Source organism: Colletotrichum graminicola (assembly GCF_000149035.1).
Source record: "Colletotrichum graminicola M1.001 genomic scaffold supercont1.15, whole genome shotgun sequence".
Lineage (NCBI taxonomy): Eukaryota > Fungi > Ascomycota > Sordariomycetes > Glomerellales > Glomerellaceae > Colletotrichum > Colletotrichum graminicola.
This window is the reverse complement of record NW_007361019.1, coordinates 113712-141475: the sequence shown is the minus strand read 5'-3', so window position 1 is coordinate 141475 and position 27764 is coordinate 113712. Positions and strand designations below refer to the sequence as shown.

At 52.6% G+C, this 27764-nt stretch overlaps 5 protein-coding genes and 1 non-coding gene across 6 annotated transcripts; 2 read left to right on the top strand and 4 right to left on the bottom strand.

The window, feature by feature from the left end:
* Positions 1 to 6358: 6358 nt before the first annotated feature.
* GLRG_04618 (F-box domain-containing protein) lies at positions 6359 to 8078 on the bottom strand (the record flags this gene model as incomplete). The annotated part of the gene is made up of 3 exons (XM_008095303.1): positions 6359 to 7589; positions 7646 to 7899; positions 7989 to 8078. The coding sequence occupies 3 exons, from the start codon at positions 8076 to 8078 to the stop codon at positions 6359 to 6361; spliced, it is 1575 nt and encodes a 524-aa protein (XP_008093494.1).
* Positions 8079 to 12777: 4699 nt separating this feature from the next.
* On the top strand, positions 12778 to 12893 carry GLRG_12513. Its single transcript, XR_001139447.1, has one exon. It is a non-coding gene; the product is annotated as a 5S ribosomal RNA (ribosomal RNA).
* A 2228-nt stretch (positions 12894 to 15121) lies between these two features.
* On the bottom strand, positions 15122 to 16919 carry GLRG_04617 (GAT domain-containing protein; the record flags this gene model as incomplete). The annotated part of the gene is made up of 5 exons (XM_008095302.1): positions 15122 to 16108; positions 16165 to 16539; positions 16600 to 16635; positions 16691 to 16770; positions 16853 to 16919. The coding sequence occupies 5 exons, from the start codon at positions 16917 to 16919 to the stop codon at positions 15122 to 15124; spliced, it is 1545 nt and encodes a 514-aa protein (XP_008093493.1).
* Positions 16920 to 19104: 2185 nt separating this feature from the next.
* On the bottom strand, positions 19105 to 20733 carry GLRG_04616 (UBX domain-containing protein; the record flags this gene model as incomplete). The annotated part of the gene is made up of 2 exons (XM_008095301.1): positions 19105 to 20529; positions 20596 to 20733. The coding sequence occupies 2 exons, from the start codon at positions 20731 to 20733 to the stop codon at positions 19105 to 19107; spliced, it is 1563 nt and encodes a 520-aa protein (XP_008093492.1).
* Positions 20734 to 23608: 2875 nt separating this feature from the next.
* GLRG_04615 (uncharacterized protein) lies at positions 23609 to 25253 on the top strand (the record flags this gene model as incomplete). Its single annotated transcript, XM_008095300.1, has 4 exons — positions 23609 to 23737; positions 23788 to 23932; positions 23983 to 24135; positions 24184 to 25253. 4 exons carry the CDS (start codon positions 23609 to 23611, stop codon positions 25251 to 25253), a joined length of 1497 nt encoding a protein of 498 aa, XP_008093491.1.
* Positions 25254 to 26031: 778 nt separating this feature from the next.
* On the bottom strand, positions 26032 to 26604 carry GLRG_04614 (LSM domain-containing protein; the record flags this gene model as incomplete). The annotated part of the gene is made up of 3 exons (XM_008095299.1): positions 26032 to 26162; positions 26227 to 26298; positions 26376 to 26604. 3 exons carry the CDS (start codon positions 26602 to 26604, stop codon positions 26032 to 26034), a joined length of 432 nt encoding a protein of 143 aa, XP_008093490.1.
* Between the last annotated feature and the right edge of the window lie 1160 nt (positions 26605 to 27764).

Sequence of the window (27764 nt, the reverse complement as noted above, 5' to 3'; positions counted from 1 at the left end):
CAAGTCAGGAGAGGTCGAAGCATGTACTGAGGCATTTGGTATGAGATGTTTGGCCAGTCAGTGTGTTCGCTTGCAAGCGTGTAATTCCGTTACAACTTCACAAGTATCCTTGCGGCCTCTTCTCAGCGGTGAGTCCAAGAACGCATAATGGAGACTCTTTGCAGTTGCGCTAAGGGGGGGTTTGGGCTGTCGGGCTTGCCCGACATTGGATAGAGGAGGCGGAGAGAGTGAGCGATGAGCCTACTGTGTAACACACCACGAGCGCATGACATGGAGCACACTACATTGAAGAGACCCCTGACTACACCAGCTTCCCACGTCCCTTGTCTCGAGCGACCAGCAGAGCGGCCGACCACGACAAGAGTTACCTGCTTGCAATGGCGGCAGCCGTGGTAGGGGCCGGAGGGCGATGCGCGCGGCGAACTAATCAGCTATTAAATCAAGGACAGGCGACGAGAAAGAATGAAGAAACTCGGTCCCCGGCCGTTGCCTGGTGCATGAAAATCCTACAGAGAGCTACGGTTGATCTATTATAATTTTCCAAGTTTGTGACAGACAGACACCTCTGGCAAGGCGGATTTATTGACCACATAAGTACAAGAATGTACAATGAACCGGTACACCGCCAGTAATGCAGGAGATTGGAACGGCCACCTTTCGTCTTTCCCTTCACTAGGGGGAGGAAGAGGAAGTAGTGTGCATGTAGGCTATCGGATTAGCGTTGCGAAAGTAGGCTTCTGGATGAGGGTTAGGGGCTCAAGATTAGAACGTCTAGGCTTCGTCAGAGAGGATGCTCATGGCGCAAGACTCGTGATGTGGAGGGCACTGTATTTGCGAAGCATTCGCAATCTCTTTCGGGTCAAGTTTAGTGCGCGCGAAGAGAGGGGCTTGCCAGCCAGCCGCGGCCAAAACAAAGGGGAGATGGGGCCTAGAGAGAACCAATAACATAGTGGACGATCACCAAGCTCCAGGAACAGCTGGAACGATGGCGGCGCAGTGCCGGCCGGGCCTGGCGAACTGCTAACAAGACAAAGACACGAAATGCGGGTGAGAAGCCAAAGTCCGATCGATGCGCGCTATCTTTCGGAACGGGGTGGTTTGAGCGACATCATGTGATCCAATGGTCTCGTTCGTGGTGTTTAGTGACTCTGTTTTCGGAGAGGGTGGTTAAGCCTGAACGGTGACATTGAGATAGACGGTGAGCAAAGTCCGAGAGGACAGGGAGAGGGAGAGACAGAAAAGCGAAGAGAATATGGAATCTTGAAGGGAAAGGAATGCACCGAGAGGTATATCGCAGAGCGTCTAGACACAACAGGGAAGGGGGATGTGAAGAATTGGTGGATCTTGCCATGACGAGGTACCTCTACTTCTTTCGAGGCAAAAGGTACAAAACAAATACAGCCAGCATCGATGACCCGGAGCCGCCGAGAAGGGAATGTCCCTATTCAAAGACCTGGGAACGAGCGGGACTTGGTCAGCACAGCTGTCCACCCGGAAGCATCTGGCTTAGGCACGTCCGTTCGAGTCCTGTCTCAATCGATACGCCTGAGTCCGCCAGGGTGCATCCGGTTATGGGTGTGGGCGACAATGGTGCGCCTTGTAAGCGGGTATACCGTCTGAGAGTTTGCAAAGCTGGTTCGGAAATTGTCACATGGTTTTTGACGTTATGCGGCCACCAGCGCCCGTCCGCCATGTATGGAAACATGTACCAGGACAAGCCAGCAATCTGACGCGCAGGAAGATAATCTGTGAACTGTGCGGTTTTGTACCATTAGATTGTCCTTCGGTTTGGGCCACTCAGGGTCTTGAAGGTGGCAAAGCCCAGGCATCAGAAGGCACTGGTGAGGCGGGAACCGAGGTTGGCAGACGGGTTTGAAGGTCAGATGGTACATCAGGGAAAAGATAGTGGTAGGGCGTAATAATGGACGGATTCCAAAGGGGGGGGGGGGGGGTATGGGTGTGGGAAAACAGAGGAAAGGGATGGTGTGGTGCCCCCTCCCCAACTGAACATGACGCCGCTATGAAGTATGTAGCTTAGGTTGAACCCCAAGCATGACTTCCCCGTGCGGTATGAGGAAGAGACCTTATGGCTTCTAGGCTGGCTGAAAGGACTGTGCTTCTTTGGAAAGGACGCACTTTCAGGTACGTTTAAGGCATCAAGCAGATGAGCGTGCCTAGAGGAGGCGAGGGAACCAGGCGCTGGGGGTTAAGGATGCTGATAATCACATGGCACTCTTGGGTCAAAAGCTGGAGGTCGTCTGTTGGCTGGCTAAGGACGGGACGACGGAAGTCGACTGCCCTGGTTGAGCTCCTTGTACTGACTTTTGTCCTTGTCCACCACATTCGTACGCCTATGAAGAAGGCAAACTTTGAGGCTCGACTCAGGGAAAGCATCAAAGAAAGCTTTTTGTTAACGTACAAGCTGCTGCCGGCTTCCCCCCTATCTCACCTTTTATTCTTCCTACTCATACCTTTATTTCTCCATTCAACATTGTTGTTGCTGCTATTATCGTTCGGCTTTGTTGCACAGACGGAGTGGAGTTGTGTTATTGTGGTGTTGTTTCCCAACTCTACATATCCCTGGCAGCGGCTGATGCCAGACTCTAGACGCGTCAGGGTGGGTGGCTCCTTGTCTCACAAGATAATAAGTGAACGAGGACTGTGTTTCCGGTAATACTTGCTGACTATGCAAACATTCCTCGAGCTCGGAGTGTTGGCATGACGCCGCGCGGCCGGAAAATTGAGCCGGACATGAGTTTTGTTTTTCGTACGTAATCCCCATTTCTTCCATTCCCAGGGACATCTGATGTAAAGTTGAAAGCCGAGAGTTGCGAAGCTAACATCTAAAGATTAGATGTTGATGCTCAACCTGGTTTAACGCGTAGATGCCTTGGCTAGTTCCAACTTGGACGGGGACCGAGGGAGATACCCGTCCGCCCGAGCATCAAGGCGAATCTGATCAAATGGAATGGCGCGTTGCCAAAACTTAGACAAAGTTACAAGCTGACGGTAGTTCAAGACAAGCTGCCGCCCCGCCTCCCCCATGGTTGCTCGATCCGCAACCGGGATTCTTCCATTGAATGGCTCCCTCCAGACTGCAAACAGACGCTTGCAGCTGTCGATCTTGACTGCTCTGCGGCTATTGTTTTGGCATTTCTGGGCAGTATGGAATTCCCCCCGGGCATCTTCCACCCATCATCTTTCAACCCGAGACTGATTTTCTATTAGGGGCAAGAGCGGTTTAGGGGAGAAGGTAAATCATCACGACGCCCGCCGAGTTTATAAAGCAGACATTCCGATGAACCGACTCTATTATCACAATACCAGCCCATCGAGATCACGTCCGAAGATAAAAGCTTCCAAGGCTGGCATTTTAATGCAGAGGCCTTCAATCTCCGCTGTGTAACTTGCAGTCTCAAGTCAGCTGGAAGAACGAGTACGATGCTGGCTAGACAAGTCGGAATTCTCAGAAAACCCCAGAATAACCGCCCCTTACTCCCAAGGGTTAAAGCCATCCGCCATCCGGGTCATTCGAAACCTTCCTTCCGTTAGAAAACCCGACCCTTCGGGCCCTAACGTGCCGTAAAACGTGGCTCGGGTATAGCCATACGGGAAGAAGAGACACGGCCCCAAAGCATCATGGATAGGTACATTACCTATTCGCGCGGCGCAGATGAAGACGAAAGAGGAACACGGGACGGGCCAGGTCGCCGCTATGAACTAGCCAAAAGTATCCATCAGCATCCCAACCATATCGCGGCCTTGTTCTGTTACCTACGCCTCTTTCTTCGATGGCAACGGTACAAGGAGGGTGTAAATCTAATGGGCATTGAAGGCAGAGGCAACGCTTGATATCTTTGATCCTTTGGCTGTGCCAATATCAAAGCTCGTTGCAATACCGACACGGACGTACGTATCTTTCTTCAATGGTGTTTACTTTATATTATCGCTAAGGGTTAGGGTTGCATTTGTTGACAGGGAACGCAAATCAGATGGCTTATAAGGCGTTCATCAGTCGTACAATCGTAGATACGAAGGGATGCCGTCCACGGACCCTTCCGGCTGCGCATAAGGGGTGAGAAAACTTCAATAATGCGGCGGAGACATGTCTTGACAAAACATTTCAATATCTCTGCCGGAAGCTAATCAACTAGATTCCCAGAAATCATGTGTCATTCCTTCCAAGCGGACGGTCGGGTGGCGCATCCACTCCAGCTTCCCACACCCTGCTAGGTGTAAGACACAATGCTGAGTTCAGACAGCCTGGGAATCCTTCCGTCTTTGTCTCTTTCCGGAGGGCACGGGATGTCTCAAAACCTGCAGCTCGAGGAAGCAATAGCCATGTTTGACTATTGACCCGTCACGGGATCTCGAGGCTTCACACAGTGTGGGGCCACAACTTGGCATGGTGGTCGACAAGACAACACCAATGCCTGCGGCACCGAAATCCAATCTTTGAAGACGGAAAGACTTGTCAAGTTCTGGCAAGGAAAACAAAGAACAAGTGCTCTTGGCATTCCTCACCGCTGTCTATTGCTTATTATTTGTGCACGACTGTCCTGACGCCTGCGGCTACTGGCCACGCAATGCTTCACAAGACAGAGAACGGCGCAGTCTCTTTCCAGCATGGCGTTTTTCTGCTATTGTCCCTTCCTCCCCGAATTTTTCATAACCAAGGACATCGAATAGCTCCCCGGGCTGGCTATTCTGGACCTTGGCAAGCTAGAGCACATGGTTCCTCTCTTGATCTTGACCTCGAATATCAGGTCAGCTTTTCGTTTCATCGACGTCGAGAGAAGCGTTGGTTACTGAACGAGTCAGCGAGACGATGTATCAAATTGGGGAAGATCAGTACAGGATGCATTTAGTACGAATCAGTGCTGGATACCGGTTTATAATGTATTGTTCACGTTTCTATGACAAACCTGATAGTCGCATTCCCTTTTGAAAGGACATTCCGGAAGATACGACTCGTCCAAACGGCCACAAGCCACTTACTCTGTTGGCTTCTCTGTTACAGCTGTGGAAAGGCATAAAACATTCAACACAGCATGATTCTCACTTCGTCTACCAGTCCTTATTGCCATCCAAATTGAATGTACCGTTACCCCAATGCTTGAGACTTTACAACGTCATCAACAACCGTCACAGCGTCATGAAGCTACGGTAAATGGATAGAAATGACCACCCAGACCGTTGGATTGTAATAGGGCTGAAATTTTTAATTATTAAATTTCTTCCCCGACCCTTCACTCATCCCGCCTGCCTCGGTGTGCGGTGTAAGGTGAAGCCATGATGCTGACCGAGCTCCGCCTCGGTGAGCGAGGCGTCTGTGCTCGGTGAGACCACATCCCGCAGTCAATTCACCGGGCACTCACCTGTCTGTTGATGGGACAAATGTGGATAGAAGGAGTGGGTCGGAGGACGTGGACTCGGTCTTCACCAGGGCACAAAGATAGCAAAACTTCATGCATACAGCATGTTCCTCGCCTTGCGGATCCCTAGTGTCCGGAGATCATGAGCTTTTGGCTAACAAACTACACCACATCTATGAACACTCTGGGCCCCGGTGTACCATGTTAAGAGTTTGGTATCCCCATATCTCATTATCGGGTCCTTTGACTTGTACAGACGGGGCTAGGCCTGAGAAAAAGCACCACAGTGCCTTGCCTCTCTACGGGTTAAGCTCCCGTGGGCATGAGTGTATAGAGTTCCGGTCTGTCTGCGGGGTTGATCCTGCTTTTTGTCATTGCATTCTGTTGGCCGACTCTGCCGACCTTTCAGAGGTCGTCATCAATATATAAGCCCATCTGCTTTGCATTTGCCAAACGCCAGTCCGCGGGCAACCCTTGCGTAATGCTCCTGCTTATTCCCTTTGCTTCTGATTGAACCGCAGGCACGGAACCGCAGGCACGGTCGCCTACCGGCTCAGTGCGTTGTGGCCAAGTCGCGAACGATGCTGTTCTAGGAATCAGTGCCATTCCTACTCCTACTCGGGGCTCCAACACGTTACTCGTGTTGAACTCTGTTACGTGATGGGTTGGCCGATGTCAAGCCTGATCGGGTTCGGAGGAAAATGGGAATCTAGAAATTGTCAATGAGTCAGTTAGGAAGTGTTTGTAGATATTCATGCAGTCTTCACATTCGCGGGAGCTGATGCCATTACAAAATGATTGGTGGTCATGAACATCGTTGGTATCATTAAGGTTAGAGTGCTGATATTACCAGTCTCTAAATCTATATGCTAGTGGATTTGCAGGGGTTTGCGTCCTGTCCTGCTCTTCCGTGGTATCAATGCAGTCTTCCTCGTGCTCGCTCCCCGCCCAATAAAGGCAAAACCGTCACTCGAACTTGTCCATTACTCTTCGTATTCAGTCTCAAAATTCGGCGTTGGCGGATCGGGCGTTGGTGTCGATGAACGTCCCTCAACGCTCATTTCCTCTCGAAATGCCATTTGGCCGTATTCGTTTTTCTCCAACACAAAGCACCGTTCGGCGTAAACTCCATTTTCGTTCTGCTGACGCCAGGCGGTGCTGAAACGGCGGACCATAACCTTCCTCCAACCGCCTACATTAATGGTTATCTGTTTCCACGGAACATGGGGAGTGGCAAGCTGTTTCTCTCTTAGGAGGAATTGGAAAGTGCGCAGGGCCGCGTCGTAATCGCGATCTATCCCTGGGTAGACGACTTCGAGGGGATGAAGGACCGTCTGAACATGGAGTATAAGTGTTTGCAGGCTGCGGAAGCTGCAAATGGCGCGCAGAAACTCTGTCGGATCGCATAGAGCCACATCCATATCTAACTCCAGCGTGTGCACGAACGGCAGGCCCCGTGCCAAAGTCGCGATATCCTCGGCCCAGAGCGTCGGGCACCGTCGGTCCTCATCTCCGAATCCTACATGGTCGCGAAACCGGAGTAGCTGCAGGGAGGCGCCATGTCTGAGAATGCCATCCAAAGGGAAGAGCTGAATGTGACAGGTCACGCTCAGTGTCTGCAGAGCCCGGATGTGATGGGCCACCAACAAATAAAGACCACCCGTCGCCTCTTGTCGTCTGTCAGCTAGGTGAGCGCTGAAGTCCTCGCAGTGAAGCCGCCGTAGCCCCGCGAGGTGGGTAAAATCAACGGCTGTCAGGAAGTTGATGATAGGCACCGAAATCAAGTCGAGCGATTCGAGTTGGGTGAAGTCCCAATGTAGCCGAGTGTCCTCTTTGGAATGGTTCCAGTCGTAGGACTTCAGAACCAAGTCCTTTAACGGTGGCATGCGCTCTCCCTCTGCGAACTTGAAATTAGTCCCTTGTCCTCGGTCTTCGTAGTGGAATGTCTCGAGACGGCGTGACAGCAGGAGAAACTGCTTTAGAGAGTTCAATCGTGTCGTAAGCGGTGGGGCTGGACTAGCAAGCTTGAGGGATACGAGAAGATCTGTGGGAATAGCTCGAATGTAGGTGTCTCGCAGCTGCCCCTCGAATTCACGCAGTGGTAGATCCTCAACAAAAAGCTTCGTGCCTCTGAATCGTGTTTGTTGGGGATGAAGCAAATCTGACGGAAGCCAAAGGCGTCCCGATCTAAATTCGGCGTCGACGTAATGCCACCTGCAAGTATTGTTCAGCAAGCTATAGTCAGAACTACGCAGTCGGGGGTGACGTACCGCACGGTTTTCAGTCGTTGGACCCGGTCCAGCACCCTCCGGATGCCGTCAGGGTCAAGATCGCTTCGTGCAATCACATGGTTGGTGTAGGTAGACACGTTGCACAAGAGATTCGGATACCGCGAGTCGGCATCTAAGGCGACGATGCGCTCATTGAGGCATAGAGTACGGTAGGTAATAGGGGTTGCAATGGCCTCGAAGCGCCTTGACAAGCATCGCGCAGCAGCGAGGGCGCGGTCGTCTATTTCCCGGAGCTGGTTGTAGTGTAAGAAGACACGGAGCAAAATAATTTGGGAGAGAAGAGCAATGGCCAAAGCCGACAAGAAGAATATAGAAGACATACCTGCTCAAAGATAAGAGCTATGAGTTCGGAACTCAGGCCGTTGAGAGACCATTTGTGAGGCGCTGCGCGAAGGGAGGATGCGGTAGCCATTCGCCGATAAATGGCGCTTCCACATGGAGGAGCAGGTGAGAGTCAGGAAATGTGTCGAGGGAAAGTAGAGTTAGGCGAAGTGACCTCGTGGCCGGCACAGAAGGGGGCGGGGGGGGGGACTAAGGGTCTTATCAACTGTTCCATCAAAGTCGAAGGTGTTGTGCTGTTAAAGAGAGCTGGGATGGTCCGAAGTCATGATCCGCCAGTTGACAGACGGGGCTAACCAGTTTGCGGACAATGTCACGAGTGGGTACAGTTGGATAACGACCAGGTGGCAAACAGTGTAGCAAGCTAGCCAAACTAGCCGCGTAACTACTGCGGGAAGAGGAGCAACTAGAGGCACCCGAAAAACCAAAAGGGAGAAGGCGGATTGAGCAGGACGGGGCCCCGTTGGGAGGAAGGTGGACTGGGCTGGCCGAGGGCGGAGGAGGGGATGTGATGTGATTGAATCAACGATTGGGGGTCGACGACATTAACTCGCAGGATCCGTCTGCAAGATGGAAGCAAGGTAAGACGCAGAAGGATGCTTGGTTGTGACCGCAGTTGTATGTGTGTGTGTATGTGTGTGTGTATGTGTGTGTGTATGTGTGTGTGTGTGTGGACGGGGCACAAATACCAAGATGTACGGATACGGTATCCGTACTTTGAATATGGAGGAAGCAGAATGGTGGGAATGGGGCCCTGCCAAGGGAGTATAATGACAACTGTACAAGGGAATGGTAAGGAGAGACAATGCAGAGGCCAGCCCCAGGCGGCCAAAGGATAAGAGCGACAACAAGAAAAAGGATTGAAGAAGGAGAAGTTGCGGATGAATAAACAGAAAGGCAGGGAAGAAGTGGCGGCTAACACGGAAGTCATGCGCCAAAACAGGACGGGACTGGTTTGGAAAGGAATGATGAGACAAGCCATCCACGGCAGCAACTACGATCCGTAACAGCTCGAGTAGAGAATGATAGCAAAATATGGGCTACCAGAAGAATGGTTGCGCGGCACCGCATCGCAGGTACGGCGCACACACCATCTTCTTGGAGACGCTGCTGCGTATCAAGTACTGGCAACAGTGCTATTATCCGCAGCAGGGGAGAAGCGGGTAGGGAGAGGAGAGTTTTGGAACCCTGGACAGAGAGAGAGCCGGGTGGGGCATAGAACATGTTTCAATTCCCTCGATCCGCCTTGAAACGAGGACCCCTTGTACCCTAGGTATCTCACCTGAAGGGTTGTGCGTAGGGTGAGATGTCGATGCCCGATAAGCGGACCAGTGACGGCCGACCAGACAAGAGACAGAAGGAAGAGGGAGGAGGAGAAGGACACGACATTTTGGAGCCAGGCGGTGGGAGTGAGGAACGACAGTGTGAGGTGCAAAAAGTGTGAGGAATTGGACTTGGATGGAACCAAGAGAAGGAGGTCCAAGTCAAGGGACGTTTCGCAAGAATGTCCCAAAAAGGCAATGCAGCTTCCAGCAGCATGATCCCGGCTGGGTCTGGAAAGAGGGTCGCCCCCACATGGCCAGTGCGGGGTTTGAAGCAATCCGAGCATTGCTGTCGTCCGCATGCATACCACGAGACTGATTTTCGCATAAACGCATATCATGGTGAGGAACCTACCCACCTGTAATCACGATCCCACGCATAGCTTTTCTCGCATACCGTACTCATCCCATTCTAATTTCCCAAGGTCCCGGCAAGCCGGGAAGCGACTGAGGTTGCCGTTCATTGCAATGTCGGTATCAGTACCCGCTACGGGCATGACATGCTAATTGTAAGCCGCCCCATTCGTTCCCAATTAGGTATCAATCTGTCGTGGCATCGGACAAAGGCAATGATGACAGTCTTGTCAAGGCGCGACTTCTATTTCGCGGCCTCCTGCCTCGTGAGTCCCATCCCACTGAAGTACTACCCTCGGTCCCCGGTGGCCTTGCCAGCATATACTTAACATATCAATGTTGGTCCTCCTGGATGTCGGTACCGGCGACGTGTCATCCTAATCAGCAGCCCGGGGTGTCGTGTCAGTCGGGTCAGCTTCCTCCACCCACCTCTCTCGCCTGTCACCTGGATCATAGTCCAATCGCGAGCCACGCCGGGGACGGATGTATAGTTGAAGGTGGAGAATGTTCTTGGCGGCAGGACAAGTGTTGCAGTGGCTGATCTCAACTGTCGTCCTCGAGGCTCAGTCGGTGGTAAGAGCAGACAACAGTAATATGAGGATACACATCCCATGTCAACCCATTTCGCCCGCTTGCATAGTGTAATCTCGCCCCCAAGCCAAGGACCCCTTTTTCAACCACTTCGGTGCAGTCTACGGGTTTCAGCAGACAAGCTATTGAGGATCGGCGTGAGAACTCAGACTAGTTGATTGACTCAACTGTAGTTGAGCTTGACCAGACCGAGGTGAGGTCAGCATCATCGATAAACCATACTGAATTCGGCAATATTCTGTTATCCGGGCCGATACCTGCTAGAAAATAAACTAGATGCGATTTGCTCGTCTGATTTTGCATATGGATCCCTGCAGCATTTATTGTCAAATATAGGGGGCCCCGGATCTGCTGCACCACCCAGTCATCGGCATCCCACTCAGAATGCGTGCCTCCGCACGCTGGAATGCCTGTCGTGCCGATGAGGGTTGGTTTTGCATACGTACTCGCCGACATTCGTCATGTCGACGAGGGGCAGCCTATCAGTCGATCAGCAAAAATGCTGCTCGGCCCAGCTTTTTGTCGTCCGTGTCGTCCGGCATCCTGTTACGTGCGCAAGGCAGGACTTGGTTTCCGTTATTGGTGGGGTGCACTATAGGGGATAGGACGGATTTCAGAGCATGCATCCCACATCTAATCCCTAGTGGGCTTGTCTGGCTGCAGACCATCACTACTTGCCGCAATATTCGTTCATGTGCGGCGCATACGACTACTTACGCATGCACAGGCTGAGCGAGCCGCATTGGGCTCGAGTCGCGATGTCGGTGCCAAGGAAGACATTGACAAGCCACAAGCAGGGCGGCATGCATGCGGTGAGGTCTCCAAAACCGTTTAGGTAAATGGCCCCGTCGTCAGCTGCCAACTTTTCTGTGCATCACTCACAATTGTCGCGACTCGCAACCCCAGACTACTGCCATGATCAGCCCCCTCCCGCGAGCATATGGATCTCCCGAGTTGGTTGCTTCGAGTGCCGCCTTCAACACAGAACCCTTTCCGCGTCAAAACACGGCTGGTGGCCTTGGTTCCCGAACAGAGTTGCGGACTCTTACACGGCCCGTCCAGAGCCTTATTGAGTGGGCTGCCATGGTTCGCCCATACCGATCCCAGGGCGGCTCGACGCAATTCAACCAAACCTATGCTTGATACGTGTCATTTTCCCGGAAACACCCAAGACGGACACGCAGAGCCCGAGAAAGCACAATTAGCGTAATCTAATGTAGACTAGGCGAAGGCGGTCGATCTCTTGTTCCATCAGCCGCATCGTCTGATCTCCATCCAAAGATTCCAGAGATGCGAGTGGTCCGCTGGACCCATGCAAAGTTCCCTGCACAAACAACCCTCACCAAGGTTTTTCCACGTTGTATCCTGGCTGATCGGTCCTTGACGAACTTTCTTCACCAATCACTCCCTTGTGGGTAACCGGCAGGCCTTGACCCCTTGTCTCGAAAATGTCTACGAATGAGCTGACACACGCCCAGATCGGTAACTGGTGGTTTTTTTTTTCCTTCTCCTGGTCAGGACAACTTGGGTTGAACAGGGTCGCCCTTGACATCGTGATCGGGCCCCTGGTGGGCCGCCCCCCACCTTGAAGCCACCTCAGCTCCGACTCGGGCGACACGAGCATTGTACTGGCTTCAAACCTGTTCGTTCCCAACGCCTGACTAGACTCGCGGTATTTTTTTCTTATGAGGCGTCGTTGAAACAAGGCTGACGGGGAGAGGGCTTCCCCCATTCTAAAAAGTCGGAATGCGACAACTGTTCAAGCCAGACTCAACGTAGGATGGTATGCTACTCTAGAAAGGTGTCTGAACCGTCGTAATTGTGATTGACTTGAGTCTGTGTCTGTCTAGAACTGCTTTGCGGTAACGATACGCCTCTATGCCTCACGCCTACCTAGTACAACGGTGGCTGGTTTGGTGTTGTCGGCGTATCATCAGCAGAAAAGTCCACAGCGGCCATCGGACAATGTGCGAACTACTGGTTCACTCACTCATTGTCCAGTCGATAGTCGCAGGTGGTATATTGAGAAGAGCGCTGAACTTCCAAGAGCCCACGTGGAATCAGAGATGTGAAGCCAGAGCGGCCGCAATGACGAACTAATAGCAAGAGACACGCCAGCCACAGCGTGCCCCATCAAAGACGGAAGAGCCATCCTGATGGCCATCTTTCTTCCATTTCATCCCGACCGGCTAGGGGCCATGAGAGCCGATAATTGGGCTTGACGACATCACAGCCCGATGGCCTCTTGCGTGCAGAAGGTGACGCATATCAGAAAGCTTCTCTGACCTATTTCCATTTCACCCACGAACGATGCAAGCTTTTGATGTGGCTTTTACAAAGTCGTCGCCAAACTTGTTTAGACAGGTGAATAAAATGGTGCCGTGTGGTCCGAACCATCGCAACACGTAGATACTGAGTTGGAGTTATTTGTCCAGACGGCAAAGAAATGGCTGTCGACACCACCCTAAGGTACTTAAGATATCTACACAGGTTCTTCTACCACATACGACCATACCCACTGGAGAACTCGGGATCCCGTCCGCTCTCCCATAGATAAGCCAGTGAGGGCCGGATTAGTAGTTGGGTCGGTGACGACCAGCGAATACCTGGTGTTGTATGTCAGTTTTTGTTTGCATTGTTCATTTTTATTCATCCCTCAGCGGAGAAAATGAAGTACTTTTATACCCTGGGTGACAGGTTCGATGAGCTCCTGTTTCGTAATTGCAGCCTTATATTTATTGTCAAAGCTATCGTTTCTTTAGGGCCAGTCAGTCAGACACACTCCCCGCGAGGCCGTGTTGGGCAGGAGAAACCAACATTTCCGGTGCCGTGGTCTTTTTTCCCGTTCAACAGAAGACAACAAATATTTTCAGCCTGCATGACATCTCGATCCCTGTAGTGAGCTCGATGTTCCCAAGAGAGAACCGACACCAATAAACGATCAGAAGCCCGCGTTATCCTATCAGTCCTGATCTCAGGCAGCCCGGCAGGACGTCAGGGCATGTTTCTTCTATAGTATCAACTCACAAAGACGAAATTATTCCACTAGTCTTGCTTTCTCACCTCCTCTGTCCTATCTGTCCCTTTGATGAGGCGGCAATAAATGGAGAATTCCCGTAGATACGCTTTTCGAGAAAGCATCCGAAGTCGCGGCAGAATCGACTTTAAGACATGTCGAACATATAGCCGTCGTGGCCATTGGTACGTGAGGCGCCGGGTTACCGAGGATAGTGGCTGAGAGACCGTCCCAATATTCCTCAACAAAGTAGAACGGCTGGGTAACAGCTGAGATAGCACATTGTTCGCTTGCTCCAGGCCGATTAAATCATGCGGAGGAGCATGCGGCAGCCCGCCTGCTTGATTCCAGCTCCCCCTCTTACCCAAGAAGGTCATTAGGGGTAGCAGTAAGGACCAAAAGCAGGGCAGGTTTAATAAAATGATTTATTTGTTGCATAACAGCTGATGTATACTGCTGATGCTGCTGTGTGTCTTCGATTCAGAATTCACGGACTGGGCTATCCACCAATAAGAAGAAACAGTTAACCCACAAAGTCCCCGGTGCAGAACGATATCAGACTCAAAGTTGAGGGAGCCTACCTCCGTCGAAAACAACAGGGAGGTTTTCAGCTTACAATGCTCTTGGTGTCGTGGGGAGAGACGGGCACGCGTATAGATCGAAAGCGGCATACGTTGCATCCACTCTCCCATCCCGTAGGAAGATAGGGGGTAAGACCTAGTCTTTAGGTATACACGGTAAATCCGGGACACGACAGGAAACAGACATAGCTTACGTCTCCTATCTCTCTACCAATCTTCACCGACTCTATCCACTTGCTTTCTCGTCCATGATCGACCCTCCCATCCATAGTCCGCATAGTCCGCATAGTCCTCCCTTCCCGCTCCTGGGTCGCATGTCTGCCAAGTCCTACGTATCACAGTACTCAAGCACAGGACGAACATTTCCCTTTTAAATGAACATCAGATGCCAAGCTAAGTCAGAAGGGTAAGCCAGCGGCTGGGATTAGGTAAGTATGATATATAATCTTATAAACCTGTCGACTATAGGTTATTAAAGGGGCTATAGCTTTCAAAGAAGACATAAACCAAAAGGACAACAAATAGATAGGCCCCATAAAGAATAAGCAAGAGCTTCATTCATCAACAAGGAGGAGCAAGAACGAGGGACTAAGTGGTTGAGTTTGGATCATTACCTAGCCAGCAACAGCATTCTCCTCCGCCCCCTACGAGCCCACCGCCTATTCTGAGAAGCACGATTGCTTCTTTCCTAGCGAGACCCAATGCCTGATCGCACCAGTTCCCAAGCGGTAGCGACTCGCCGATCTAAAGCTGAAAGCATCCAAATACCCCCAATTCTTTGTGTGTGTTGCGAAAAGGCCGTGACACCGTCATGATGAAGCATGCAGAAGAATACTGCTTGGGAATTTATCGCGAGTGGTGCACAACCAGTCGCCCGCCAAATATCTATGCCAAGTAGATGAAGATATACAATATCAGAACCCCAAAAAATAAGATGTTAAGATTCGGAAAAGGCCTAAATAACAAGAGGGAAAACGGCATAAAAAGTTTAAGATAAACAGTCCGATTTCATTCAGGTTTCCCTAGCCAGACGCCGTGCTTTGCTGATGCCTATACCCAAAGATTCCAACTCTGCTCATCGAGTTGGGGAATCTCTCTCAATCTGCAATCGTATTACAGACAGACGTCCATCCCTGCCGATTAAGGCTGAGAATTAACGCACTCTAGAACTTGATGCTGATTGACACGCCTGATTAACATGCGATAAAAAAGCACAACATAACCCAGCCCTCCATTGAGCACACAGTAGAAATCAATACCTGTACCCTGATTCTTTTTTCTTGGAGCTCTTGGGGGTCGATTCATAAAGGTCGTCGTCCGAGTCTTCGTGTAGTGTCTCGGCGCGATTCCTGAAATCGCTGCTCTGAATAGGATTACCACTTAGGGGACCAGGCGTAGTGGCAGCGTCAGCACCATGCATTGTAATCTTACCCAGAGCACTGTCTTGCCGTCCCAGATAGCTTGGAGTGGAGTTGAAGCCCGGGTGGTAGGGTTCTGAAGCCAGTCGCGGCTCCTCACCATGGAATCCCGCCGCGCTACCGGATCCTCCAGGTCTGCTCGAGGAAGAGTAGTTATTTTCCTGCTGGGGATCTCTGAACGGATCCTGGTCTTCCACGGAGTGTTGCTGTTGCACTTTTGGCGGAGGGCCGGGAGGCGGCGCGAACGACTCCAATGCTTTCCCCTTGCTGTTGCCTTCAGCTGGCCTAGTCGGTATAGGAGGAGCCGGTGTCGAACTAGAGGACGACGACTGCGCCTGGTGCCAGTCTAGCGGACGGTTCGGGTGCTGGTGTTCAGCCGTCTGAGTACTCACGGGGCTTGCGTTATCTGACCGTGGACCGATGCCGAGTTGCTTACGGGCGCCAAGGACTGCTCTCTGATGCTGGTTGAGTGCCGACTGGAGTTGTTCATTCGTGTCGATTAGGTGTTCCATCGTGTCGTTGTCGGGGGAGGGGTTCTCCGCCACCATATACATCTGTATACTTCTTGAGGCGCTCTGGCATCTGTCGGAGAATTCCTTGATCAAGTCGTTGTCGAGCACTTCTTGGGGAGGTGTGTTAACTACAACCTGAGACAGAAGCTTAGCAGACGTTCGTGCTTCCTCCAGTCTGCTCGCTAACTCCACGGCATCGGGCAAAGTCCGGTTGGTATGGCTTCGGGCAAAGTAGTTCTGAGAGTGGGGGTTGAATGGTGGTGCATTCATCGTCCTAGGCTCGGGTCCTGTCGTCGATTGTCTTGGGTTCTAGCGAGGCATATCAGCTGGATGAATGATGGAGACAGGTTTGAAAGAACTCTTACGCCATATTGCTTGTAACTGCGCTCTTTCTCTTTCTTCCACATGGAAAGCAGCTCCCCAAGCCCTTGGTCATCAACCTTGGTGGCCTCAAAGGTATCCAGCGTCTCCGAAAGTATTTGTCTGACGCTAGGGTCACGTGTAGATCGGTATAACTCCTTGACGGTATCGGCGAACTTTTTGTCCATGTTGCGCGTGAAGGTCGGACCGGGGTTGTCAGTCAGGATACGGATGAGCATGATCGCATTGTACTGCCACGAGGGTTTGGCATGGTTGTCCTTGGCCAAGTATTTACGAATGACACGGGCGCACTCAGCAGCGGCGACAGGGGAGGACTCGGCAGCATCGACGATGGGCGGAAGGTAGAGGACTTCGTCACCCTGGAATACCGGTCAGTAAGCGACTGGGAGGATTTGAGGATATTACAAGGACGAGCGTACCTGAGCATTGGGACCTCCGGATTCGCAAAATTGTCTCTTAGGACGAGGTAAGCAACTGCTATTGGGCTTGGAAGGACGGGGGTTTGCGTACCACACTGCGTGTAGCGATAGCTTCGGGCGTCTCGTACTGCGGGTCCGACGACGCCGACGCATCGCCGGGTCCACTGAAGGCTTGCGGGGAGAGACGTCGATCAGCACTATCTCGGCGGTGCCCATGCTGGAGAGGACAAGAGGCAGAGCGCTCTCAACTCACTATTCGTCGTTCGCTTCTTGATGGTGCTCATCATGCGGTTAACGCTAAGCCCCTTCATGGCCTTCATCTTTGCGGTCGTGGTCTGGACAGGCGTGGAAACCAAACGAGGTGGGGGGCAAATGGATTTGGGGCACGGATCGGATGCAAGGACCCTCGAATGGGCAAGGGATGGGCCGACCGATTCGAAGCCGAGGAACCGGACGATGGGAAAGGACGGCGGAAGCTATCGCTACGAACAAGTTGACAGGCGATGACGGATGTCTGTGTCAAGGTTTCGTGCAGAAGCAACAATGCAGGAGGGCGCGAGTGCGTGTGGCAGAAGTTTGGAAGAAAGAAATCAAGCAGGGCCTATTACGAGCTGCAGGCTGGAGGTGACGCTCGGAGGTAAGCTGGCAAAAAGGGAAGTCAGGCAAGGTGGGACAGGCCAGACGAACGGGGGGTTATCTTAAATTAATCTTCAGCCCAGTGTCCCGCGCTGGTCCACGGGGTCCATTTCTAAGCGTGTATGGGTAGGCGTCTTGGTGCGTGCGCGTGAGGAGGCAGCGTCAAGAGTGAGGGAGTGACGGCGGCGCCAGCAAGGGTCAAGGTCGGGTGGGTTTGTCTGCGCCTCCTTACGTGCGTAGCGGAAGTGACTGCGACTACCTCCTAGGTAGGTGTAGAGTGGCAGCAGCGGCAGCGGCAGTCTCGAGTTTTGCGGATGCCGACGGGCCCGTTTGATACCTTTAAAAGTATATGCTTGCTGTGAGGCGCTCGCTGTTGCCGGGAGCTGGATTTGGAGAGGTGCGTCTTTTGATTAGACGGCATGGGAGGGATGTAAGTGTCCGAGAAGTCGGTGAGGTGAGCGAGCGAAAGTGCTTGTATGCAGTTGTTCCTGACAAACAATATCCCTCCGTGTGCTACCTTACATAGGTGCTGATCAGTGTATAGCGGAGCGCCTCGCTACCTAGGTAGGTAGGTATGTGAAAAACAGACAGCGTATCATCAGCTGAGGCTTCTGCCCGAGGTGACGCCTGTTCCTGCCCTCTCTGAAGCTGCCCAGCAAGCGTGACGACAACCAAAAGGCAAAACGATGGTTGAGACGAAGTCGGTAGTATCCCACCTACCCGAGGTAAGGTAGGGAGGGTATTGTTAGGTAACGTACATACCCAAGTATTTATACGCATACACAGCACTTCGTACACCTTGTCGCATCTGCCCATAGGAAACCGATACCAACCAGCGTTAAGTTCCAGGGTACTTTCTGGCTCACCGTCGCACCAGATTCTGCTCTTTCTTACGCCTTCCCCCTCCCCCCCTTTTGGTTTCAGGAATGCATCTTGTTCAACGTTCCTCCTACAGATTTCCTTTCAATCAGTTCTTGCATTACCATACATTGGGGCAACGCAGCCAGCTGGCAGCTCCCAGAGCCGGTCTGGTAGATGGCCTTCCCTTTCTTTTGCTGGAGAACGACTACGTCAATACCGGGGTGGCATCAATCAGAGACAACCCCCGTTTTGACATATGCGGGTAAATGGGTCAGGCGAGATTCATGCGATAATCCAGGGTCCTCTTAAGATCGAACGGCCGTCCTGCAATGGTCTGCTTGCTCTGACTGGTCTGTCTCGACTGATACTTGATCATCGACCACTTGTATGTCCTTGGAATCCTTCTTTTTCTCTTTCTTTCGACAACCAACAGTCAGTCTGGCAATGCCCCGCTCCTGTCCCCGAACCCTCGGTACCAGCAGCGCCGTTCATTCCGTTCTCCTTGACACATTCTCTTCGGCTGAGTGCACTTACACTAGTCATCCATGTACGTCTGTCTGTCTGTCTGTCTGTCTGCACAGCCTCCCACTTCCACGCAAGCACTTACTCTCGCACCGCTTACGTACATCGACCACAGCGCCACAGGACCCGCCGGATCGTGTCTTCTTTTGCGTGCGGACAACCGAGGCACCAGGCATCAAATGCCACGCAAATCACCACCTTTAGCGTCCATGCATCACCAGGCTGCCGCTTTCCGTCTCCAACTTGTTCACCTAACTTGCTAGCTAAGGCGCTTCCCGCGGGATTCCTCTCGGCCACAGCGTCCACGTGTACTCTGCGATCAGCTGATCATCACCTTTCGAAACTCAGGCATTGGTTTACCAATTCAACATCGACCACTGGATATATGCGCAAACAGTATGGCGCGGCCAGCTATCAATTATGTGTTTTCCCGACCCGACATAAACTAGATACGCTTGATCGGGTGCCGTGATGCACATGCATTATCTAAGACAAGTTCTCGTCTCCTTCGTCTGAATCGTCGTCGGCCGACACGTACTCCACAATTAGGTTTCCTGACCGCCCAATCTTCTGCGCCATTGTCTCCTCCTTGCTAGGCTCGTACACAATCCGGGGCATTACAGATGCGATACGGAACTGGTATGTGTGTTCGTAGTCTTCGGGCTGCACCGGCGCCTTCTCTGTAACCTCCTCAGGTGCTGTCAACACGTCGTAGCATTCCACGAATGCATAGAGTGATTCCATCGTGGTATCGTTCTGGAACCTGCGCACAATTCTCCCGGCGCCAGATGACTCGGGCATCTTCAAAGCAATCCGGACGACATCTTTGCTGCTTGCTGGCGGTTCGGCTTTCATTGTCGTAGCCCGCCAGCGTTTCCACTTCTCGCGCTGTTCCTCGCGTCTTGCGGCAGCCTCGGCCTCTTCCTCGGCTTTCCGCGCAGCCTCCGCCGCAGCCTTTTCTGCTTCACGCCGTTGCCGTGCCCTCTCTCTGTCCCTGGCAAGCGAGCGTTCGTAGGCAGAATCTTGTTCGTTCCTGAGGCTCCGCGTCACTTCCTGCGCTGTTCTTTCAGCTCGAACGCCTGCCAAGTCCGGGGCATATTTGTTGAGGGCGGCCTGTGCCTCTGAAAGATATGTAGAGGCTGGCATAGACCCAGCTAGGCGCTTGATGATACTCATTCTGGTGCTTCCTTCCTTGGGTGTGAGGCACACGATCGCCGAGAACGGGTACTTCGTGCAGTTGTATTCTTGGGCAACCTGGTATGCTTCCGAGTCCAGAATGTTGCCGCCCCACAAAATGATGTTGTTCGCTGGGTCGTTGATGAAGCTGACCACGTCCGGGGCCAATAAAGTCTCTCTCGTGAAGGATTCTGTGTCGTCGTGCTCGGGTGACATGAGGACGATGAGCAGAAACTTAAGCTCTTTTTTGGCCAGGTCTTGGGCCTGGGCAATGCCCCCCTCGAACCACGGTAGATCCGTATTTCCATACTCTTCTTCAAATTCACGCTTGAATCGCGCAGCAGTATCCCGGGGCATTAGCATGCGGCGCCCGTTGGTGCTCCTAAGCCCAGTCCCCGGCCCACTCGTAATGGTCCGTGGCCGAATCTGCCTCGGAAGGAAACTGAGTAGGTAGAAGACTGTACGGAAAATCTTGGACGCAATACTATATCCGATGCTGAAGGGCGCCAACAGCAGCCCGATCAGAAAAGGCGGTCGGTGGACGATATTCGGCCGGGGAACGATGCGCGGCGCGGGGTCGGGACGGTCTCTTCGAGGAGCTTGCGGTCGACCTGCCGAGGCATGCAAGCTTTCTTGGAGGTTTTCATGCCGTGCTGTCGTGCGAGGAATTTCTTGTGCCATGGCCTCTGCGACTGGGTCAGGACCTTCACCGTCAAAAAACTTGGCGATGGCGATCTACGAACACGGTGATCAGTGCGACTGACAAACGACGTGCGGCAGGGTTCGTATAGCAGAACTTACTTGGACATTCCATTGCGATCGCTGTAGTAATGGTATTGCATCCTTGAGGTCTTGATTTGTGACACTAGTATACTGCTGTAGAGCCTCTTGCTGACTTGTCGACAGCTGCCCCAAGTCCAGATCTCCGCTCTCCGCCATGTTGACGGCTAGTCGTGGATGCAAGGTCCAAGTATCAACAGATTATGTTGCGATATGTTGCAGACGCGACACTGAGCTCAACAGTCCATGGGTCAGGCGGTTGAGGAAGCCAACGAGCAAAGGTCGCGGAAGAGTTCAGATGTAGGAGGAGGGACGGGCTGGGTATGGGCCAGGTATCAAGTGGCTTGGTATCGGGAATTGCGCCTGAGAAGTTAAGATGGACGGCAGCTCGAACGGATCAAGCTTGGGAATTGGCGTGTGCCGAGAGAAGTCGGCAGGTTGGTCAGAGGGTCAAAGGCTCTGGCTGTTTGGCTATAGGAAAAGAAAGGCTGGATACCTACCCTAATGGGCTTTGATGGAAGCTAAAACAGGTGGGTGTCCGGTGACGACACTTGTCCACGACCTCAGGGTGGAGGTACCCGGGTGAGATAGTCTAGGTACGGTACCCATATAGGTTGGTGGAAGGGTACCTGAGGTAGGTGAGGAGGGTACCTACTTGCCTGTTGTTGGTAGTTGAGGCCTGAGGTACAGCATATCTACAATGGTCCGCGTTAGGAAGGCAGCAGCTTATTAAGATACTTATCGCTTATCAGCATGGGACTTTACCTACTTGCATACCTTACGCGAGCATGCGGATAGGTAGATAGTTCAATCAAGGTCTGCTAGATGAATATAGCCTTCCGAAAGTGAGGACATGATTAAGACCCCATGCATCTAATGAGGGGAGCAGCCAAGTTGAATGTTATTATTGCACAGCAGCTCGAATGATTGGAGATAACCGGACTTGCACTCAGTCAGTCCACTGCTTCAGCGCATGAGGAAGGTCCAGCGCCGGAGAGCATTGACTTCTAGTGGCTTTCAAGTTACGGCGGTGTGTCATCATCCCGCCAAGGGGTCAAGCCGTCTGTCCTGGGTTGGTTGTACCGGTGCTCATCTCCCACCAAGGACGGCACACCACCAACAAAATCCGTTTCTCTGCTTGCCCCGACCTCTTCTGCAGGAAGGACGGGGGGCACCTTACCTCATCGCATTCCCACCGACACCACCGCTCTCCGCCGTCGCTGTCACCGGTCCCTTGTCCACCACCTACGTCTTCTTATCTGCGGTGGGCTGCAGACATCCTCCTCGCCTCGGCGCGCGCGCCTACATCTAACCCTGCCTTACCGCCGTACCCTATTCCAACGACTACGCCTTACATCATCCTACCTTTGCTAAGCTTGTCGGATTGATCACCAGCAACCTCACCACCACCTCCGTTCGGACAACGTGCGTGTCCATGACCGAGACACATACCCCACCAAAGTGTTCGAGCCATGGGAAATGTCTGCAAGGATCAAGTGCGTCCGCCCAAAAATCGACCCCCGTCCGGCTTCGCGCCAGCCCCACGCGAGCTCCAGTCCTTCAGTGTTCTCCTCTGCCCGCCTTTGTCTTCTGTTGTCTCCCCCGCCCAAACCAGCCTGGTCACTTCCCCGTCCTCACCCAGCGCGCGCGCATCCTAGTCATGAAAACGACCTCGACGATAGTTCGACCATGGGCTCTGGATTTGGCTGACTCTATGCAGACGTCGTAGCGTCGACCAGGGCGGCAAACTTCTTTTCAATCGAACCTATTAACCATGGCGACCTCGCGATACCCACAGTCCGACCTTCGTCGACAAGTTGGGTCGCCAAAGCCCAAAACCCGAGGCGAGTGGACGCGCCCATACACTTTTCCGGCCACTTCGCCGTGACACCACAGCTGACATATCGTCAATTGCATCAGAAAACAAGGAGACACTATGCCGAAACGTACTTATCTACGGGCACTGCCGATACGAGAATACGGGCTGTGCCTTTAACCATGACCAGAACCGATCGAACTCGGTTCAGAACAGCCCCGGCGGCCAGAGTAATCAGTCTGACTTGTAGGTGTCCATCCTCTACGCTGCTTTGTTTCAATTTCTTCTTCTCTCGAACCGCGATGTCCGATCTCCTGCTCCAAACAACCGGGACTTGGTATCACCACCCTTTACCTTCTCGATACTCTCCTCCGGCGTTGTGGGAGTGTATTTGCTGTTGCGAGACCTCGGAGGAAGCTGCGATTGGAATGTCGTAGTCTCTTCGCTTGGTAGTTGCAACCATACATGGCACCGCATCATACCCATAGGGCTCTCGACAAGACCCGATAGGGATACGTTTCGCCGTCCCGGCTGAAGCACAATATATTCAACGATGTCTCGGACAGCAAAAGCTACCCGTATCTTGAGTTACTGGCTCTTTCAGTGTAGTCAGATCAGTCGAATCTCGGAGAGAGACATTGTAACGCTGGGCGTTCAAGTGCCGCAGAGGATGTGACGCAGATATCAGAGTCATGGAGTCCCAAACGTTGAAACAGCTCGGCACCTGGACTATGAAATTTCAAAGGGTATGGCTGACGCTGACACGTGTACTCCCGTAGTGCGAGAAAGGTACTCAATGTCGATTCACCGTCATTCACCCCGGCCGGGTTGTCGTCTGCAGCATCACCGAGCACAAATGCACTAGGTGGCCCATCAAAGAAATCAACATTTTCCTCACAAGCAGCCAGCGCAGCTGTCTTTACTCCCCGGGGAGCAGGCTGTATGCCATCACCTATTCTTTGGATGAGTAGAGTCCGAATACTAATATCCTACTTTCATAGCTGCGACCCCTGCTGCCGCTCCGGAGGGTGAGGCTTCATCAACCGTTTTTAACCCCGCAACCTTTCGGGAATTCACCCCTTCGAATTTTGAACTGAGTACCGGGGTAGGAACACCAAGACCCCCTTGCCCAGCCATTGTACTGTAGACTAAAAACCCTTCTAGATAACCACCAATGGTGCCGCCTCAGACACAGGGCTCTCATATGACCCCTTTACCATGCCCAGCGTTGGCCAGGCCTTGCCGGCCACACCCTTCAACCCGTATGCGGATGACCCGACTGGCCTTGCTGGCTCAAGCGCGGCATACTTTCAACATCAAAATGCCTACACCACCCCCCTTCAGCCCGTAAGGTCCGCTAGCCGGGAATTAAATGTGACGACACTAATCAAAGGTAGCTTCAATACCACCTGTATGCTCCGGTGGGACCATACAGAGACGACTTGTTGCCATTCCAGAGACAAGTGCACGATTTTTTCCTACCCGAAAAGCTTCGCGAGGAAATGCAACGCAAGTCTGAGGCCTTGCAACAGGTCATGCCGAGTAAGTTGGAACGAGAATTGAGATGACGTTTGAAGCTCATGTCACTACAGACTCGACGCTTCCTCCGCTTGACAACTACTACTCGCTCGTTCCTCTTGATACCAGTCATCGAAAGAGCTCTAGCGTTTTCGGATACACCACCTGGGTATACAAGGCGACGTCGTCGAAGAGCGGAAAAACTTACTGCCTCCGACGACTCGAGGGTAGGTTTCAAGATCAATCATGGTTGGAACCGAACTGACGTAAATCAGGCTTCCGGTTAACCAACGAGCAATCCATCCGCTCGGTGAAAGAATGGCGGAAGCTCAACAACGGGGGTGTGGTTACAATCCACGACGCCTTTACCACTCGGGCATTTGGCGACAGCTCTCTTTTCTTCGTTCAAGACTACCACCCTCTATCCAAGACACTTGCGGAGGTACACTTCGCCCAACCCAACACGACTCATGGCACCCGCTTCAACGCCAAGAACCCCATCGCGGAAAGCGTCTTGTGGGGTTACGTATCGCAGTTGGCGAACGCATTGAAGGCTATCCATACCTTGAACTTGGCTGCACGCTGCCTCGATATGAGCAAGGTGATAGTCACCGATAAGAATCGCATTCGGCTTAGTGCATGCTCCATCCTGGATGTGGTCCATTTCGAAGCTCGTCGCCCGGTCCAGGAGCTACAACAAGAAGATCTAATTCAGTTTGGCAAGTTGATACTTTCTTTGGCAACTAATACGCCGCCCCATCAGCTCACCAACCTAAAGGGGTCCATGGAGCAGATGAGCCGAGTGTATTCTAAAGAGCTCACTGATACTGTCCTGTGGCTCTTGACTCCAGCTCCAGCAGGCGCCACACCCAAGGGGATCGAGGAATTCGTCCGAGGCATTGCTGTTCACATGGTGGCAACACTGGACGCTAGCCTGCAAGAGGCTGACACGATGAAGTCAGAATTGTTCCGAGAATTGGAGAACGGCCGGCTAGTGCGCTTGATGGCCAAACTTGGCACCGTCAACGAGAGACAGGAGTTCGATGGCGACAGGGCATGGTCAGAAAACGGCGAACGATATATGCTGAAGCTCTTCCGTGACTACGTCTTCCACCAGGTCGATGCAAATGGCAACCCTGTGGTGGACATGGGCCACATCATCCGATGTTTGAACAGACTTGATGCTGGCAGTGACGACAGAATCTGCCTCACAAGCCGAGACGAGCAGACAAGCTTCGTAGTCAGTTATAAGGACCTGAAGAAGCAACTCAGCAACGCGTTCGGTGAACTTCTGAAGGCAGGTAAGCAATCGACGGCACGAGGATTCCAGGGATCCTCTCACTAGAGCTGGAGGAATTGGAGGGTTTCTTGTTCCGATTACGATTATTACCGTTGTCATCAACCCGCCGAGAAAGAGGACTCTAGTTATCGGGAGCCCGATCCCCGGGGTGATATGAACAACGAGATACGCAGGGCTTGGGCGCGATGAGCCTTAACATTGGTTTACGGTGTTGGATTCTGGATGGACGGTTGGAGCTGTGCGTGGAGGATGAACAGGCGAGTAGCGCAAGATGGGCAGCACTGGCAAGTTCGAGCGTATAAGAGTCTACCGACTCGGCTGGGAAAGCGATGGAAAGAAGTATAGAAATGAAGATAGTTGGCCTCGCTGGATGCGGGGCCTCTCACTCTGTAGCACGGGGGAGGATATAGCGGCGAGGAGAAAAGAGTAACGAAACCAGTTTCAATGCATTTGTTCCCTTGGCTGGTGAGAAGGCATGTATATCGATGAGTTGGTTTGTCCATTTTCTGGAACGTTACACATCAGACCCTCGTGCCATCATCATGTTCGGCGCCAGAGCCCCTTCATTTCAGCCAGTGAGTGTTTTGGTAAGTGTCGACATGCCATTATCGCTCAAGTGTCCCGTTGCTGCGGATGTGGGTCCCGACACATTTGTGCCTTATACTAGGCCACAGCTTCCCCTTTTTGGTTCTCTCATGTCGACTGTTCAGCGTCTCCTCTATCCTCGCTAGGCCCAAAGACCAACATTGCCACTCCTCTTCGCCCCAGCCATGTCATGAAGTCATCCCCAGCCGTTGTCCTTGTGGCTCCTCTCGAGCAAACATCATTCCTCATCAGGCTGCGCAAAGGGGTTCGCTATGGGTTCGCTGCCATCGACAGGGCTGACAAGGACGAGTAGAGTTCCGCGGGCAACGACGAGGCCGAGGGATCTTGTTGTTTCGTTTCCTTCCTCGTCTGTTTCGTTCGGAAGACGTGTCAGCATTTGGATTTCGCCCAGATATCCGGCGGGTAAGCTTACCTCTCATGACCTCCTGGACTTCGTCCAACACTAGGTTCATCAAGGCATCATATCCCTTGAGTGTGCCGGTAACTGCGCACGTTGTAGGTTAGCGAGGTTTCCTCCCTTCCTTGGGTGACACATCGTCAGGAACGGTACAAGAAACCAACCTTCGCGCCCGCCGTTGAACTTGACGGTGATCTGTTTGTCCATGTACTTTGACAGGTCGAGAATATTCTCCTTCTTGGGCCTCTCACGATCGCCGCCGGACCCCTGGGCTCCTCCGCGGTCGCCACCGCCGCCGCCTCCGCGTCCTCCTCCTCCACCTCCACGTCCGCGGTAACCACTGCCACCGCTACCTCCTCGACCGCCGCCTCTGTGTGATCCTCTATCCGCCATTGCGCGTGTTTGCCTGCGTGCGTGCGAATGTGCTGTGTATGGGGGGGGGGGGGGGGGAGGGTGCTGGTGCGTGGGAGTTCTCCTAGTGGTGACACAAATATCACAAGCGGCCGACTTGTGGCAAATTTAGCCAATGCGCCCTCTCAGCTGTTGTTGTAGTCGTGTATTGAGCGCAAGGAGGAGTCGATGGTCGTCTCGAGTGACGTCGTTGAGGGTTGCGCTAGGTGTTTGCTCATCCGCGGCCCGGAGGGGGGGGGTTGAGGTCAGTGGCTCGGTGCGAGGAAAATAGAGAAGCTTGAGCTTGGTCCGGGCTGCGGTGGGGCTTTCGTTTTTAGGTATTCAACGTGGCTCCCCGCCGCGTCCAAGAGTCCCGGCCTCCGTGACTGGCGGGGCCACCTTCAGTTTTGGGGTCATCTCCAGCAGGTACCTATCATTTATTCGAAAGGCAAGATTAAGATGGGAATGTCATATTGAATATTCACCTCACGGATTAAGAGGGTGAAGGGCCCTTAATGCGGGCCCTATGGCTTTGAGACATTCTCTACCTCGTAGAGACTGCAACGTATCTGACAGTTTCCGCAGGCAATTAATTGATCCTCGTGCATCGCTAAGCAACGTCGAAATGAAAATGCTTGGCTCTGTCAAAGCTGGGGACGCCATCAGAATGTTCCCGAAGGTCGGCCGAGGGGCGGCGCGTGTAAGTGAATGCAGATGACAGGCGTGTGCTGTCAAACAAGCTACTTAGCTCCCAGCGAGTCAACCAAACAGACGGTGAAGGAGCAAAGTTGTGTAAGAGAACCTGTCTTCTTTCGCCAGGCCAAAACAAGGGAACACCCCCCACCAATGGTTGCATGGCAAATGTTCCAACCTCATTTGGGATACGACACGTAGAGTGAGCGATATATTTCCTACACGTAGTAGTTACGATTCCTGGTTGTCCAAATCGTGATTTGCTGAATGTCTTGGCATTGCCCATGCGCCACTTCTGATGATGAGCAATGAAGAGACATGGGGACGCGCTAGCCTTTCTAACACGACAGGCAACTGGGGTATGGACCGGGGCATTGGACCTTGCTGGTTAGTTGGAAAGAGGCCGCGGGCGTTGTATTGTGAAATTACGCACTCTCTGGCCATTTGGCCACGAGTTTCGGACTTCTCAA